Source organism: Rattus norvegicus, chromosome 7 (assembly GCF_021556685.1).
Source record: "Rattus norvegicus strain SHRSP/BbbUtx chromosome 7, alternate assembly SHRSP_T2T, whole genome shotgun sequence".
NCBI lineage: Eukaryota > Metazoa > Chordata > Mammalia > Rodentia > Muridae > Rattus > Rattus norvegicus.
The window spans coordinates 28803937-28821838 of NC_141540.1; the positions used below are offsets into that span (position 1 = coordinate 28803937).

At 44.5% G+C, this 17902-nt stretch overlaps 2 protein-coding genes and 1 pseudogene across 5 annotated transcripts in view; all 3 read right to left on the minus strand.

Moving 5' to 3' along the window:
• The window catches only part of Polr3b (RNA polymerase III subunit B), a 104152-nt gene extending 99802 nt beyond the window's left edge, over window positions 1-4350 (minus strand). Inside the window, exon 1 of one of the 2 annotated variants that reach the window (XM_087557813.1) lies at window positions 4108-4350. Coding sequence is in view for 1 of the 2 variants with exons in the window: in NM_001191878.1 (NP_001178807.1) it covers window positions 4108-4179 (72 nt within the window). In the remaining variant the exon portion in view is untranslated. 2 annotated transcript variants of the gene reach the window in all.
• A 7162-nt stretch (window positions 4351-11512) lies between these two features.
• LOC148004589 (U6 spliceosomal RNA) lies at window positions 11513-11613 on the minus strand (annotated as a pseudogene).
• A 416-nt stretch (window positions 11614-12029) lies between these two features.
• Window positions 12030-17902, minus strand: part of Tcp11l2 (t-complex 11 like 2) — a 34839-nt gene continuing 28966 nt past the window's right edge. For all 3 annotated transcript variants that reach the window (XM_087557114.1, XM_087557113.1, NM_001017458.1), the window contains 2 exon segments: window positions 17730-17902; window positions 12030-12920 (listed from right to left, as the gene is read on the minus strand). In XM_087557114.1, the coding sequence (XP_087413240.1) occupies window positions 12676-12920; window positions 17730-17902 (418 nt within the window). In that variant the 3' untranslated portion in view covers window positions 12030-12675.

The window sequence follows — 17902 nt, forward strand, 5'->3', positions numbered from 1 at the left end:
GTGCTACACAGTGAGATCCTGACTCAAAAAATGAGGGGGGGGGGATGATGGATATTTCTAACATCTAGAAATGAGGACGAGGATGTGGGGAAGCCCAGAAAACAGGCAAGCCAGTCTGTGATAATAGAAAGCAAGAGTATTTGGGTGCTGGGTGTGTGTGTGTGTGTGTGTGTGTGTGTGTGTGTGTGTGTGTGTGTGTGTGTGTGTGTGTGAAAAGGTTGTAAGAGAACTTTTTTTGAGTGATGGAAATGTTCTAGAGTGTACACTGGATAACAGTTGTTTCCCTTATCTGCAACTATCAGAGCCAAAGCAAGCGACACTCAGTATCTGTGCAATACTGTGTTCCATTGTATCTCGTTGAGCAGAAAAAGAAAAAGAGGATGAAGACCAAAATTACAAGCTAGACTAAATTCCTACACTGGCTTACATGTGGCCTGCGGGGCTGCAGAAGAGGTCAGTAGGTAAACTCTACTTCAACATGGCTGGCACCCACATAACAAGGGGGAATTTGGACAGATACATAAAGGGACACTGTGAGGTAAAGATGAATACAGATTTCAGCGTGATGCCCCTGTAAGTCAAAGGCTGTCAGTAAAGCAGCAGGTGTTGGGGAAGAGGCACGCGCTGGAATCTTTCCCAGACTTCTGTAAGCTTCATCTTGGATTTCCAGCCTTCAGAAAGGTGGGGAATTAAACATCTGGTTTTTCACACTATCAAGCTGTGGTACTTTGTCACAGCCATCCTATGCACTAATCTAGCTTTTCAAATTCCTGCTCCCATATTTCAAAGTTTCCCCTCTGTGCGCAATGAAATTCCTGTCTTAGAAACAGAAGGAATGCACAGTCCTTGTAGAAAACTCGCTGCCACAAACACTTTTTAATCTCCTCTAGAAATCAGGAAACCCTCCCCTACTCAATCACCCCAACTCCTGGATGTGTACTCAGCAACCTTCTTCATTGGTTTGTTCTCAACCTTTAAGCCAGCTGTGATGGCCCAGGCCTATATAACCCTAGCAGTTACGAGGCAGAAGCAGAACCAGTTTAGAATCAGCCTCCGTGATATCGATTATCAATTCAAATCTAGCCTGGGCCGCATAGAACCCTGTCTCTGGGAAGTAAGAAAATACATAAGTAACATTATATCGCCGCAAGGACAACAGTAGAGAGAGAGCCTGAGAGTTGGCAATAGAACTCTAAACATTACCATTCCATGGAATGGTTTAAGCTTAGGAATATACTGCCCACTGCACTTAGGGTATGGTAGTTAGAATAAGAATGGGCCCAGAGGCTCATGAATGTGAAGGCTTAGTCACCAGGGAGTGGCACTCTTTGAAAGGATTAGAAGGATTTGGAAGTGTGGTCTTGTTGGAAGAAATATGTCACTGTTGATGGGCTCTGAAGTTTCAAAAGCCCATGCCTGGCCCTGTGTCTGTGTCTGTGTGTCTCTGTCTCTCTCTTCCCCCACCCCCTGCCTGCATAAAGATCAGGCTATAAAGCTCTCAGCTACTTCTCCAGCACCATGCATACCATCCCTGATACAATGATAATGGACTAACCCCTGAGACTGCTGGTGAGCCCCCAATTAAAAGCTTTCTATTATAAGAGTTGCCTTGGTCACAGTGTCTCTTCTTCACAGGACACTGAGACATAGGATAAAATCTAAAGTCATCAACAGTGGTAGTTTACCAAGTCTGGCCAGTGCTTACTTCTCCACCTCTTTCCCACCATTGCTTACTGTACTCGCTCTGTTTGGTTTTGGTTATATTATTGTTGTTTTTTCCTCTTGTATGCTCATCCTGCCTTTGGTGGGTTTTCTTCTCGTTTCAGCTTTAACTTGTAGATTAAATGTTGTACATCAGTCCTGACTTCCTTAGGAAGGCACTGACTCCCTCCTACCACAGTGTCTGCCATAGACCTTCGTGTTTCTAACATCGCTAGCCCCATCCCCACGTCTTATGCTCTGAAGTGGGGTCCTCAGGTCCTGCCTTCACCAAAGAAGGTCCTAGAATGACACTGGAGACTCGGAAAATTGACACAGTACTTGTTCATAAAGCTTATTCTCATTTATTCTTGTGAAGTAAACTAGAATCTCATTGTTGAGCCAATGATCAGTAATCTGAACAGTAGTTACTAGAGCAGTAAACAAATGTCATTTCCTTTTAGCCTATTTACTATTCAAACTCCCAACCTGCATTCTCTACACTTTCTAGGCCGGAGCTCTGTTTCATTTGAATCAATAATTTCTAATATATTTTCCTTCATATTATACCATGGCGGGAAAAGTTACTCAAGCTTTGGGGCTGGTTATTATTCATTGAAAAGTTGAGCAAATACTAATTCGTCTTACTACTTAAACAAGCAGACAGACGTGTCTCCTGGCTTCCAAAGCCATAGTGAGGTGGATCAGTATAGATGCTAGATAGACTGCTATGCCTGAGCATGGTGAGGGAATGAGGGAGGCATTCCAAATAAAGGGAGCCATTGTGCACAAGCAACAGGGTTGAAGGAGCTGGCAGGGTTGAAAACACTGAGGATGTCTATGCCTTCTACGGATTAGACATGGTGAGGAGAGGAGGGTAGGTACACTGAGGAAGCTTAAGGTAGTAAATGTGGTGACAGCAGGTTCCAATGAGCCAGTGCACTGTGGCTCAAATGCTGAGTTAGGGGTGAGGAACACAAAGACAAGGATCAGAAAGCACTGTAGTGTCCCATTTGGAAGACATGGAGTCCCAACTGATGCTGAAATTCAGGGCGAATGTGAAGAGGGTTCCTTACATGAACACTGTAATACGACACTGTGATCTGCAAAATTCTCACTTGAGAGTCATACCAAAGAATATTAAAAGGAAAATGAAATAGCACTCATGTTTTGAGTAAGTCTATAGTTTTGTACTGGGCTACATGCTTAACTATCCTTTGCTGTGTGGACTGCAGGTCCTGTTGAGTGGGAGTGGGGAAACACTGTGAAATAAGCCAAACACAAAGAGAAATACTGTATATTTTCAATAAGAGACTCTTGGAACTCATGCTTCAAACTCCCTCTGAGACAGTGAGGTTGTGATTCTCCTACTTCCACAGACCAAATGTTGGGATTAGTCATGGTTCCCCACACCCTGTTGAACTGTGACAGAAGGAATCAAACCCGGGTGCTCTGTTAGAGCAACTAGTAGTCCTCAATCCCTGAGCCACCTCAGGGCCCTAAGGAAGTTTTTATCATTCACGACGGTCGTTCCCATTTAAACCCTTCAATGGTGTTTTACTATTCCCAGGGAGAAAGTCTTAACACCTTCTGTGAGTTAATTTCAGAATCCGGAACTTCTCTTTACTGCCCTCCTCCCCCAGCACCTCCTCTGAAACATCCGACAGTGTGGCTGAGGGTCGTGTACAGTCTGTCCCTCTGCCTGAATTTCTTCCTCGACCATTTTCAGTCCTAGATATATTCTGTGCCAAAGATGTCAAGGTCCAGAAAGAATTTATATACCTTCTCAGGAAACAAAATCATGTCAGCCACTGCACTTCATCAGACAGTTCAGCGTGGAGCAATTATCGCTTAAGAATCTGATGAAAGCTATAGGGGCCCCTCAGAAAATACAAGGTAAAAAATGGGGGCTGAGGGGATATTCATGATACTTAAACTAAGCCTGCAGTCCAAAGAAACTCTGGATTTAAACGAAAATGATGACCAGCGTGAGATTCACATTCACTTTAACCACCAAAGCCAGCTATGTGACCTCAAGAACATTGCCTAAGCTCTCAGGATCTCGGTGTCCTTTCAGGTGAGATCGGCAAAAAGATACTTGTTCCTCAGAGAACACACAAGGGCCAATTCTTGCCAGAGCATACTTGAACTAGAAATGCTTCATCCGAGAGCCACTGGCTGAGCTTCTAAACGGAAGACGCTACTAAGCGACCCTCTGTTCATGCGGCTACCAACATGCTAGATTCAGACCTTGTAAAGGCTCACACACCGGGAGCTCTGAGCATGTGCAGAAGTCCTGGGCATGCGCAGAAGTCTAGTGTCCCGCCCTCGTCCTCTCAAAAAACTCTCCCGGCAACCCCTCCTCAGTCGCCTCCAGCCTCTTCCGCTGCGTGCGCTCGCGGCGCTTACCTCCACAGTCGGGATCGGCGCAGCCAGCTCCTCCGGAGTCAGGCTCCCGAACTCCTCAGCTAGCACGTCCATTCCACCCACGGTAAAGGAAGAAGGCAGAATGTTCACATCCGCCCGTGCGGCTCCATTCAAACAGCACGCGGAGAGTGGTGTGCGTAGTCCTCCAGTGTCCCCGCTGCGCTTGTTTACGGGAGGCGCTTCAAAAGGTTCCGCCTGGTCCGGGCCTAACCTGCGGAGGAACCCGGAAGTGACCGAGCCGGATGTGGAAAACTGCACCCACTGGTGTACTTCCGAGGTCTCGCCTAGACTCCCAACAGACAGGTTTATATCCAGTATCCCCAGAATGATTAGATACGGCAAAAATATAGTAGTTCTAACTGTATAACTAATCCAAAAAATGACTCGGTAATACACATTGACCACAACGTGAACCTCTAAAGCAGAGATTTAACTCAATTTAAACTGTACGTATGTTGTGCAGTACAACAGTACCTGCGTGTAATGGACAACAATCAAATCTCATAGGATGACCGTAATAGGTTGGGAAGAAATGTTCTAGTGTCAATAAAGTATAACAAAAAAGTGCTACTTAAATTCCCAGATGTGTGACCTTGGAGTAAATTACCCTCGCAAAATTAAATGGGTAGGAAAAACCCAATAAATTATATTAGAAGAGTTAATTAACGGTTTGGGAGAAAAAGATACATCTAAATCCTATGTCAGATATTTCTATATAGGATAACAGTAGGAGAAAATGTCAGCGGGAGGGAGTTTGTACTGTGCACAGGTTTGTTCCCCACTACAACAAATAAACCAGGGGTTGCACATAAACCCCCCATGGTAGCACACACCTATAACCTACCTTTTAGAAGCTAGAGGTAGTAGGGAATCCAGAAAGTCAAGGGCATTTTTGGCTACCTAGCAAGTTTGAGGCTATCCTGAGCTACATGAAACCCTGTCTCCAAAGAAAAGATAATGTATTAATAATGGCTTGTGGTGGAATTCAAGGATGGAAACAAAGCCTAAGGATTACTAATAGAGTTTTAAAGTTTCATCATTGCACTAATTGTTTTAAAAAAATTTTTAGAATACACTTAAAATCTCTATGAATAGTAAACATGCACATCTTTGTGTATGTTTGGTAGAAGACAAGGGGGTTTGCCACTGAAATTTGAAATGAGTTCAGGCACGTTCAGCGGGAAGAAAAATCCCATGGGAAGAAGGGGTAAAAGATGCCCAAAGTTGTTTACTGATCGTTTCAGTTTGGGAAAATGCAAAAGTCATGGAGATGGATGGTGTCACACGAGTGTGCACAATGCTGCTGACCATTTAATCATTCACCTAACGTTACTGGTGGTACCTAATATAATGAAACCATTATAAGGATGTTCTTAAAATTTCTAAGTATAAGCTTTCTGATATTTTTTTAACCTGGCCCTAAGGTAATCTGCTTACCAAGTTAGCTAGTTAAACCTCAGTGCTTAATTCTAAACATTGTGCTGGTAGACTTCTGAAACCAGGTGAAGAAATAAATAAATAAATAAATAAATAAATAAATAAATAAATAAATAAATAAATAAATGAATGAATAAATGCAGGCCATCAAGAAAGCTCGGTACAGCGCCCAAGAAGAGAGGCAACTCTAGAGGGCTGTCCTCTGATCCCCACACTCACATGTAAGATAATCATTTAAAACTAAGAGTGACCAGCCCCTCTCCTTAAATCCTTAAGATTCACTTGGAGAGACTACATTTGAATGATCCCTGTGAATTAAATTACCAGAGAGCACCGTACTTAGAGTGTAGTCTGGAAGGGATTGTGAAAGTGATCTACAGATTGCAGGACAGCAAGTTTGGCTCAGGTGTGTCAGCTGTCTTCTACAAAGGCATCTTGGATTTCCACTATGAAGATGGTTCTCTTCACAGTGGAACCACAGATCACAGTCACCTGGAGAGCTAAAAATCTCAGCTTTCTGATTGGCAGGCAGGAGCTGTCAACCTACATCTCTAGCAAAGCTCTCCGCTGCTGTGACCTAATACCGTAACCTCTGTACTTGTCTAGTTCTTCAGGCTGTGACCATTGGAACTAGAATCACCTTGTTCTCCAGGTTCTAGTGCATTGTTTGTTCCTTAATAAGCTTGTGTTTAATTCATAATTCGAAAATAAAATCACAGTAGGTAATAATACATTTAACATTGCATTCTTGTTCTTCATCCTGATTTTTTAAAAGTTTCTTGTGAAACGAAGGACACTTTGGAGGAAGTAGTCCCTAATCTTCCACAGCTACAATTGGTTGACAGTGATGATGTTGTCTATTAGACCACAATCCCTTGTAAGACTTTTTGCATTGCACCTATAAGCCAGACCCATGACTTTTTTTTTTTTTTTTTTTTTTTTTTTTTATCTCTAGGAGGGTAGACTTTTGAAGCAAGGTGGGGAAAAGCCAGGGATAGTTTTGTGCTTCCTTGGGTTTATGCTGCTCTCTCCCTTTACTAAGGTATTAGGACAAAAGCCTGACGGTTTGCACAGAGGTGTGGGAGACCCCGGAGAGAGGGAGGGAGAGAGAGAGAGAGAGAGAGAGAGAGAGAGAGAGAGAGAGAGAGAGAGAGAGAGAGCGCTTGAGATTTGTCACTTAAGTGGAGTTGGATTTTAAATCTCTAATTATCTCAGTCCCATGCAAACTCCAGGTTTCCTTGAGACCTAACACTTCTTTAATTACTCAATCATAACACCACACCAAAAGTATGGGGAGGCAAAGACGTTTTAACAGACAGAACAGACAGAGCACGTTAAGAGTTTACTTTTGGGGTTGGGGATTTAGCTCAGTGGTAGAGCGCTTGCCTAGGAAGCGCAAGGCCCTGGGTTCGGTGCCCAGCTCCGGAAAAAAAAAAAAGAGTTTACTTTTCTATGCTTGCGACTGAATGTGCTGCTCGTGCAGGGTTTGCCAAGGATGGGTTTGTTTGGCGGCACTGGAGAGCCAGCGGACTTGGGCATTTCACAGCCTTTGTCTCACGGGAAAGAATTTAGATCTGTTTCCTGAGGCTTTAGCAGAATACACTAGAATATATTCCATCAGTCCATTCCAGGTGGAAGAAAATGTCTCCAGTGCTGTACCTGTCCAGGGATATATTCACAAAGAGCCAGGAGCCCAGAAGTCAGCTGGGGAAAGGAGGGTCCCAGTGTCTGAGAAGGCAAAGGGATCTTCCTTAAAGTCCATCTTATCACAAGTGAGTGGGGGATGCGCATGGGCAGATGTTCTGCATACTGAGGGGAGTCTGGGTATGGGCAAGACTACAGAATTGAAAAAACGTTCACTTACCTCCAATGCCCACAGTCCTTTCTCTGAAAAACCCTGGTTGGTGTCACAACCTATCATTCTCCCCTACCCAGGAGGCCAGGTTTCCCACAAAAACAGCCATCTAGGCTGCACATGAGGGAGAGGTTAAAACCTGCTTACCAAAGCCTTTACCCAATGCAGAAGATGTCTCCAGACCAGGGGCAAACAAATTCTACCACTCTTTCTTAGGATGTTAAGTCAAATGGGAAGAAAGACCCCAAGAGAAGGAGAGGTAAATGCTGGGTTAGCATTTGTTAGCATCACAACAGTGGAAAATGCTTTCGGTTGGGAGAATCAAGGAGCCCTGTGACCAAGTAGCTAACAGCTCACAGTCCAGGATGAGACTCTCTGCTTGGGTTCAGATACACTTAGCAGCTCTTCGATCAGGGGCAAGTTCATCGGCCTTCACACAAATGAAAACGATAAATGTGCTGTGAGCTACAGCTTACGAGTGCTCAGGATCCGCCCGCCAAACGATGACTACCCAGTGGTAATTATTGTATCATGTTCCCAGAGACCAAGAACTACATCCAGCTGTTCTGGCACATCTGCAAGACTAGCTGCTGAGACAGTCCCAAGGTATTACTTCTCCATAAGGTGATGTGCTGAGTCCCTGGAAATATTAAAGAGGCTCCCACTTTAAGCTTAGAAGTGAAAATGAGGCTTCACTGCAGAGGAAGCAAAGGAGACAGCTTTGGAGAAAGCTTATCATTAAAGGGTGTTTTTGTTTTGTTCTTGTTTTGTTGTTGTTGTCTGTTTTTTGTTTTGTTTTGTTGTGGAAGGTTAAAACTCATGGGTTAAACTAAAGATTGCTAAATGAACCAAGGGCATGTCGAGTTTTGTCATCAGCCTTTGAAGTTACCATCAAGGACAACCACCACAGCCTTCTCTATACCCTTGAGTCTTCTCTGCCAATGACAATATTGGGCCTAATGAGCCGTGGTTCTGATGAGCTATGACAAATTTTGTTCTTATGCAGTTAAGCACTTAGCCATCATTTCTCAAAACACTAAAACCTCTTGAAGCTTGAAAGAGGTTTAGGACTCATAAATTACAGTTACTAGTAATGTGTGCTGGCTACATCATGCTGTACTTGGCAGACTGTATTAGCCAGGGTTCTCTAGCATCACAGAACTCACAGAATTCCCCTCTATATTGAGGGAATTTATTACAATGATTTACAGTCTGTAGTCCAACTAACCCAACAATGGGCAGCTGTGAATGGGAAGCCAAGAATCTAGTGGTTGCTCAGTCCCAAGAGGGTACTTGTTTCAGCTGCTCTTCTATAGAATTGGTTCCAACAGATATGCTGGCAAGTAAGTGAAGAATTGAGTCTTACTTCTTCCAATGACCTGATGTAGGCCTCCAGCAGGAGGTGTGGCCCAGATTAAAGGTGCATACCATGCCTGGATTTGGAACTTGCTTTGTCCCAGGCTGACTTTGAACTCAGAGATCTGTTTGCCTGGGACTCCTGGGATTAAGGGTGGGTACTACCTTGTCTGGTCCTAAGCTTTTCATGGCCACTATGCCTCAAGATCTCCATGTCAAAATCCAGGTCAGAAACTTGTGTCTTCCAGCCTCAAGATCTGGATCACAGGTGTGCCCTCCATTTCTGGATTGTAGCTCATTCCAGATATAGTCAAGTTGACAACCAGGAATAGCCATAACTATCATTCAAACAAATCTTGCTTGAGCCTCATCCTGTGAGGTACATAAGTAGGTCTGGTGGAAAGGGAGGTGGGTAACTGGTTCATGAAGGTTAAAAGATGGCTTGAACTCATAGCTGTGGGATTGCTGGGGTGGATTTAAACCTGAATTTTGTGGGCTCAGACTTACACTACTTTTCCTGAACAGCATTAGAACAAGAGTGTCAATGTATACTGCGTTGGGGTCCCAAGGATAGAGCCACATTAACAGGACACAGGGGGTACACAGCCAAGTCAGCCCATGCAGTTTATTCAAAAGGTGAAGCAGAATAAAGATTTCCCAGTATCTAGTTCTCACCAGATGCTGTTTCCCTAGCAATAGTTTACCTGGTTCAAAGTGACCCAAACCCCCTTGCAGACTTAGAAATCTGTCAGCAGTCCCAACTCTTAAGATGTATTACTTCTTATAATCAAAACCAAGTTACTTTCTCATGAGAAAAGGAACATGAAGGCCACTTCCTCAGGCATGCACCTTACTTGGCAGAACATCAGGATTCTCTGAAGAGAAAGTATGCTCATTCTTTGTCCCAATATGCTGGGATTCTCAGATGTCCTTCAGTCACCTCGAAGCTAGCAGGCTGCAGGCTGCAGGCTGCAAAGTGATCACCTCATGCCATTTCTCTATCCAAGAGCATTTCTTTCGTGGGGCCCCAGGGATAGGAACAACTACTACCTTTCTGCCTCACCATTTAGGGCTGGGTACTTGGTCTAGTCTCACTCAAGAGAAGGCTGGTATCTGGGGATTCAGCTTTCACTTCAGTGAGGCAAAGTAGCAAGAGGAGTTCGGAAATGGTCAGTGTGGCTGGATGCCTGCCTAATTACACTGCTTTAGCTCCCACCCTTTTAAGACTGATTCTGTGAGGTACTTAAGTCTCATAAATTCCTTCACCACTTGTTTCTGAATTTTATTCCTTATAAGACGTATTCATGTGAGCATGTACACACACACACACACACACACACACACACACACACACACACACACACACACACACGCAAGCAAGACTGTTACATCAGCACCTGGAGTCGTGTTCCCCCCCATGCCCCACCTCAAGAGCTATCTTCCTCTACTGGCTGGTTTTGTGTGTCAACCTGACACAAGCTGGAGTTATCACAGGGAAAGAAGTCTCCCTTGAGGAAATGCCTCCATGAGACCCAGCTGTAAGGCATTTTCTCAACTAGTGATCAAGGGTGGGAGGAACCAGCCCATGGTGGGTGGTGCCATCCCTGGGCTGTTATTCCTGGATTCTATAAGAAAGCAAGCTGAGCAAGCCAGGGGAAGCAAGCCAGTAAGCAGCATCCCTCCATGGCCTCTGCATCAGCTCCTGCCTCCGAGTTCCTGCCCTGTGCGAGTTCCTATCCTGACTTCCTTTGGTGATGAACAGCAATGTGTAAGTGTAAGCTGAATAAACCCTTTCCTCCCCAACTTACTTCTTGGTCGTGATGTTTTGTGCAGGAATACAAACACTGACTAAGACACTTTCCCACAGTTAAGTTTGTGACCTTCTCTTGTTACAAACATTCAGTGATTATTTCCAAACCTTTCAGGACAAAAAAAAATACCCAAAACAAAACAAACAAAACAAAACAAAACTTGAGTATGGCACCCAAGAAACATTTTGCCATTGTCCTGCTTTCGTCACGTCATTCTTGGCTGCTATTGCCTGGACCCATTGCTTCTTTTCACCACTGTGTGCACTGTCCAGCCAGACTTTGCTGTGTCCACTCCCAATGCTGTTGGTTCTTGGCCCATTCCTATGCACATGTCAGGTTTTAGACCAAGAATTATCCTCCACATGGGAGAGTTGAACTTTACCAGCACGAATCAAATCTATTTTATAGCCCTTACTAATTTTCACAACTTTCTTTCTATTGGAGTGTTTAAAAATTTTGTTATTTAGCCGGGTGGTGCTGGCAAATGCCTTTAATCCCACCACTTGGGAGGCAGAGGCAGGTGGATCTCTTGAGTTCTAGGCCAGCCTGGTCTACAAAGAGAATTATAATAATAGATTTCATTACGAATTTTTCCTTTTCTTTTCCTTTTTTTTTTTTTTTAAGACAGTGTCTTTGTACCTTAGGCTAGCCTTGATTTGGGATCCTTCTACCTCAGCCTGCTGGATACTTGTACTATACAGATTGTACCACCATGCCTGCCTCATGATAGCATCTTCATCCACGTATATAATATACTTTGATCACACAGATGCTACCATTACCCACTCACTCTCCTCCCTGCATCCCACGACTCCCGCCCTCTTTAATGTCATTCAATAGTCTTCCTCCCTTCATGTCTTCAGTATAAGCACAGGTTCTGCATGAGAGGAAGAAACATGGTATTTTACAGATATGGCTTACTTTGTTTTAAAATACAGATGGTCTCGGGAATTTTCACACCCTCCTTGTGTAGGGACTATGCTAATCTTTATGGTATAATTTTAGTATCTCTACTGTTGAAGTGAGTACTACCTCCTTGATGCTCCAGAGGTGCTTACTAACTGAATGAACAGTAATGATACCACGTCTGTAAAGCTCTGAGGAGCAGCACAGAGTGATCCCCGAATAAATGATAAAAAGGACTGAGTGCATCTTTAATCCCAGCACTCAGGAAGCAGAGGCAGGCAGATCTCGGTGAGTCCAAGGTCAGTCAGGTACACATATTGAATCCCAGGCAAGCCAGGGCCACAGAGTTAAGACCCTGTCTCAAAAATGAAAGCAAGAAAAAGAAAAAACAAATGCCCAATATTCCACTCTGAGATGCCAAGATGGGTTTGAAAACAGAAGCACTGGTTATGCTGAAGTATTTTTTTAACATTTTAAGATGCAGTTAGTATGAACGATACATGTGCTAGCAATAAAAGAATGAAAAAATTACCATGTCCTCTGTTTAATAAAATTTTTATTACAAAACAACCATGTTAGGAAAGACACAAAAGTAGAAGTAAATGTCTAAGTAAAAACTAAATAAACATGCCAAGAGCTATGACTTAAAAATCCTAATGATGCACTCGGCTACATCCAGACCCAAGACACAAATTTACTTTGCCACTTAACAAAAAAGAAGCAGAATGCCCTTCATCTTCAATGTATTTTTAAATGTTTGCACATTGTGTGTCTGCAGGCAATGGCAGTATCATCAAGTATTTAAACAAAGTCACCTTTCAGGTTGAATGAACAAGTCACATCGAAATGTGCAATATATTCCAGGACAGCCAGGGCTGTTACACAGACATGCTGTCAAAACAATACAAACTCCCCAAACACCTCAATATAAATGTTTAAGAAAACACCAGTATTATATAGGCAATATAATTCATTACAAAATACTTTTCTTCATAAAACTATCTGCTTTAGACACGAAAGGGGTATGTGGCCCTTCTGTGGTGCTAACATTACCAGCTTACACAGATTCGTCTAACACTGCTCTAGGAACAGTGCTGAGAATGTACCACATCTATAATGCCATTGGTGTAAATGGACCGTGCACCAAGTGCTGGCCTCCATCTGGTCTCCAGGGCCAGCTTCTCTTTAGTTGGTAGGAAGTGAAGCATCTATCTTCCCCATGGCTTCATCCCGGAAGAGCAGCTTTCGGAATATATTTGCATAAAAAGGTCCATACACCTGCTTGTTGAGATTCACGATGTTTGCATACTGGCAGCCAAGCACTTCCAGCTCCTGCTGAATGACATCAAGGCCACCTGGCACAGGAGGCCTGCTCTTCTGAGTGCTTGGAAGACAGAGCAGGCTCTTCATGTACAACTGGATCCGTTTATCTAAAGGGAAAAAATGGTATTTTTACCTGTTATATTACAGAAGTACATAACCTTCAGCAATAAGCCGTAAGGTTTCCATTTACCCCTGCCTGTGCTCGAGTGGCATTACAGTTCCTCCCACTAAGGATTAAGAGTACTTTGTCATCTGTCACGTCTGAACTGGCTTTGTGGCCTGTTTTTTCGCTAATGCATAATGTTATGGAAATGCCAGGATGGCAGCTGCAGGCCCAAGCCTCAGGATGCCCGACTGACATCCACTTTGCCTTCCAACATCCATGCAAATAAGGATGAAACTACTGAGGATGAGACCAAAGAGGCAGAAACCCCTCTCCTAGCTCTAAGGAGAGCCTTGCAAGATGCCTCCCCAGCTCCTGGTAGCCAAGACCCACGGGCATAGCCTCAGCTAACCATGGAAGCATGGATGAGTCTGACAAGGCGAAGACCTTCTCCGCTGCCCTCTGGACTGTGAGGAATAAACGGTGCTCAGGCTAGAGTGGTAACCTCTACAGAGAGATGGTTGGTTAGAAAAAATAGTGCTTTTCTGAGCTACAATCTTTTACAAAAGTCAATGACCAATATCCACGATCATATAGCCAAGATCATTTTTCCTTGGGGTTTTGTTTTTATAAAAGCAATTTAAGGGGCTGGAGAGATGGCTCAGTGGTTAAGAGCACCGACTGCTCTTCCAGAGGTCCCGAGTTCAAATCCCAGCAACCACATGGTGGCTCACAACCATCTATGGAATCTGGTGTGTCTGAAGACAGCTACAGTGTACTTGTATACATAAATTAAATAAATAAATCTTAAAAAAATTTAAAATCAGGGGTTTCATACTGAAATCCAAATTTTTTGTTTGACAAGAAAAAAAAAAAAAACCAGAAACCCAGCAAACTTGGGCTTTCAACATAATATACAGGGTGTTTGGGTACACGCCTAGGTTTCTAGAGACAGCTGAAGTTCATACCTGTTGCTCTGACATAGGTAAAAACAATACTCTCTAAGGCACCCTGGTTGGGTAGTTATCCAGTCACTCTGCACAGGGGACATGGAGGAAGGGCTGCTCCAACAGCACTGTATCAGGCACTGACCCTAGCTGTGTCCTCACTGTCTGACCTTGTGACTACGGTATACAAGCAAAAGAAGGCATGGACTTGGCTACGGTCACATCAGATAAAGTAGTGCCAATCAGACCCACTACAACATTGCAGCTCCAAGGGCTCTCTCTGGCTTTGGAAACAAAACCCTCAGAAATAAGAATGTTTACTATTAACACAGCCCACTGAGCGTAGGCAGTTAACATTAAATGAAAGCCTCTATTTCCCTCCTTCAGAGAAAAGGTCATGAACCTCAAGCATGCGACGTGGCTACGCTATGGATCGTCTTGCCCCCACATCAAGTAGTGGGATTTACAGGCACCACATGTGCCTGGCTTTTGACAGTTACAAAACCCTTATTTTCAATCATCTTTCTCCACAGACTGCACTTTAGCAGAACTAACCCCAGAACTCCAAAGTTGCCAGGATTTTCCTCTTACTAATCCCATCCCACTCCACTCTGTCCAGATCTCTTTCGATGCTGAGTCTTAAGTGGCTTCTTTCCGGGGCCACCCTGACCACGGGTTACAGCCTTCCTCTCAGTGTGAATGGTTTTCCTATCTTGAGAGAGGAAGCTCAGGCCGGGGGTGGAGATGGGGGAGGAGCTCTGTCTTTTTATCTCTGCATTCCTGGCCTGATGATACACGGTACAATGATCCTGACTAAATAAAAATGAGAGAGGAATGAAATACCAAACTGCAAACCATGGAAGCCTGGGAATGGAGCCTGAAGAAGGCACTCACAGATAATACATTCCCATCTGTGGGTCTGAGCAGGGAGAAATTAGTCCTGTATCACATGCGCTACTGAAAAAAATTACCTCTCAAAAATGTAAATGGCTATGAGCATGCATAGACACAGAAGATAACCCATAGATACTTTCTACTTGTTACATGTCTGTATATACATATATACACGTATATATACATTGATATATACATTTCCGTGTGTGTGTGTGTGTGTGTGTGTGTGTGTGTGTGTGTAAAGGGCTTGGCTTGAAAGAAAATTCCCATTATAATTACTTTCCAAAGGTATGGCAAGGTGAGAAGTGTAATGCCCTTGGCAAATGCACTCAGGTCAGTGAGGCGCATGGCAGGGCACGAGTGCCATGCACAGGAAGAGTCCATGACAAGCCGCCGGCGGCAGAGCCTTTTCTGAATGCCAAGATCGAAGTGCTCAATTTATGCTACATTCTCATCATTCGAAAAACCCAGTGACCTTTCCTTACGACTGGTGGCTCTTTTAGACCCAGGCCTAACTTCAGCACAAAAACAATGTGAACACTTTACCACAAGAAAGCCTAAAAGTGAGATCTTTTCAGAATGGTCATTATGCCCACTGGTGGCTCTGCCTCCTCTTCGGATCAGTCAAGTTTTTAGGCCAATTCTACAGAGGCATTTGCTCATTTGAAGCAGCCAAGTGGAGTCCCAGCCAAAGGCCTGTCCTTGGCTCCCAGAGTCAAAAGAGAGACACTCAAGACAGTCAAGTAGCTAAGGCAACGATACTTTGAATAAGATTAAAACATACTCTCAGTGTGCAGAACAACAGGCAAAGCTGCCCTGGGCAGAGCTGGGAAGGAAAGCTGCTTCACCAGGTTTTTAGAGGCATCTCCGGCCCCTCCCCCTTCCCAGTTGATGGCATCCAGGGCACAGACACACTGAGTTCAGGCCACCTGGCTCCAGATCTGCCTTAATCACAGCAGTGAGGAGTGCCAGCCCTGGAGCCACAGGCAGGGAAGAATCCCAAGTGTGCCCCTGTCAGTTACTTAGCTATGGGCACTGTATGGCGTGTATCAAATGCCATCTACACACTAAGCACTGTGAGGACAGAGCAGCCAGCAAGCATGGACCTGTGCTCACAGGTCTACATCCTCGTGGGAAGCCAGCAGCCTGCATGTCTGTTTCTCCGTCAGGAGCAGGCGCTCAGATTACAACTGTTCCTCAAGAGACCAAGAGGTCAGACATGAGCTATAAGGGTAAGGGCTGTGGCAAGTGACTGTGCCAGCTGTCATTATCAACTGTCTCCCCTAGGTAGCAGTCTCAGTCAACTGTCACCTACAATGCTGAACTCTGGCACTGGTTCTTTCTGGGGCTAAGGTGAGGCTTTGGCCCACCTAAGTAGCCTGAACTTCTGGTTCCCTATTTCCCCAGCGATAAGAATAAGAAAAAACATTCCAGGGCCCCCCCAACCCACAAAAAAATGTGTCTACGCTATCAGGATGCTGACACTGTATTTGCTAAGATTATAGATTAACCCTGGAATATTAGTCCGTTCTAATTCCACACTCTTTCCTCCTCCTAGACTTGATTTCTCTTAAAGACACTTGGTTTTGTCCTCATTAATGGAAACGTCACCCTGATTTGGGGTAAGAGAACCGTGTCTCCCCTTCTCTCCCTAATACTCTGGGTCAGCAGACTGACCAGGATGTGAGTGCACATTTCAAGATCGAATTCTTTTGCCACTGATCACCATGACCAATTCAAGGTCAGAACCTGTACAGCTAGGCTGCCTACAGCCAACAGGACTCCATGCTAGATCACTGGTTAGCAAACAGCGGGAAGACTGAGCTCTGGTTGACTTAAACATGGGAGGAGGGTGGTAGAGCATGCCACCTTACTGTGTAGGCGCTGAGCCTTGAAGAAGATGGTACTGAGATGGCAGTGTGGAAACAGACTATCCAATAATGCTGTCAGCAGCCAGCCCCACCTCTGCCCTCTCAGCTGTAGAGAAAAACAACTCTCCTTTCTACTAGTCACAGGTAACAACAGCAGGAGTCCTGAACTTCTCCATACCGCCAACTCTCCAACCTGGCCTGACACTGAGAAGCCTCCCAATTTCAGCCTTTCACTTTCTACCTATTTAACCCTGACCAAGAAGAGGACCTCAGTCATCTCAGGGATGCTCACGGCAGAACCGTTAGCCTCGTTCTGTGAGTGTGCTCAGAGTGGGTTTGAGGTGCATTCCCCCAGGATTTCCACACCACCATGTATTGCCTTCATAACGTCTGCGGGCTGGATCATTGTGACAGGCTATGAAGTACCACCCCAGCTCATATGAACAGGGACGTAGGACCAGCAGTAGCTCTTTATGCTTTAATAGTTGTCATCCAAAAGGAAAAGCTAAACATCTGTGCTGGCTACCCATCAACCTGACACGGGCTAGACTCATCTGAGAGGAGGGAGTCTCAAATGAGAAAATGGCTCCAAAAGATGGGGCCCAAGGCAAGCATGTTGGGCATTTTCTTAATTAACATTTCATAGGGGAGAGCCAGTCATTGTGGGTTCAGCCATCCCTGGGCTGGTAATCCTGGGTTCTATAAGAAAGCAGGCTGAACAAGCCATGGGGAGCAAGCAGGTAAGCAGCACCCCTCCATGACCTCTGCATCAGCTCCTGCCTCCAGGTTCCTGCCCCCAATGCTTTAGAGGCTGGACTGTGATATGGAACTGTGAGTGAAATGAACCCTTTCCTCCCCAGCGTGCTTTGGTCATGGTGTTTCATCACAGCTATAATAAGACAAAATTCCAAGTGTATCACAGGCATTTGAAGACTTTGCTGGGTTTTTTGTTAAGTTTTTATTATAGAATCTGGAGAGGACTTGATGCTTTAGAACTGTGTGTAATACTAAAATATGACTGGCACTTAAACATTGTCAAATACAGCAAGTTAGAGCAGACTGGAACTGAAGCAGAAACTGGTTTAAACATAAAGAACTCACCCATCAAGGCACAGACTGGATTGTCCTTCTCTTCAAGGCTTGTGAACTGACCGACAAGATTAGCTTGAACCTCAGCATTTAGGGTGGGCGAGCCTCTCTCTTTCAGGGCCTTATTAACTTCAGCACAGGTCTGAACACCAATAGAGTTCAGGGCCTCCTTCAAGTTAAAGGTC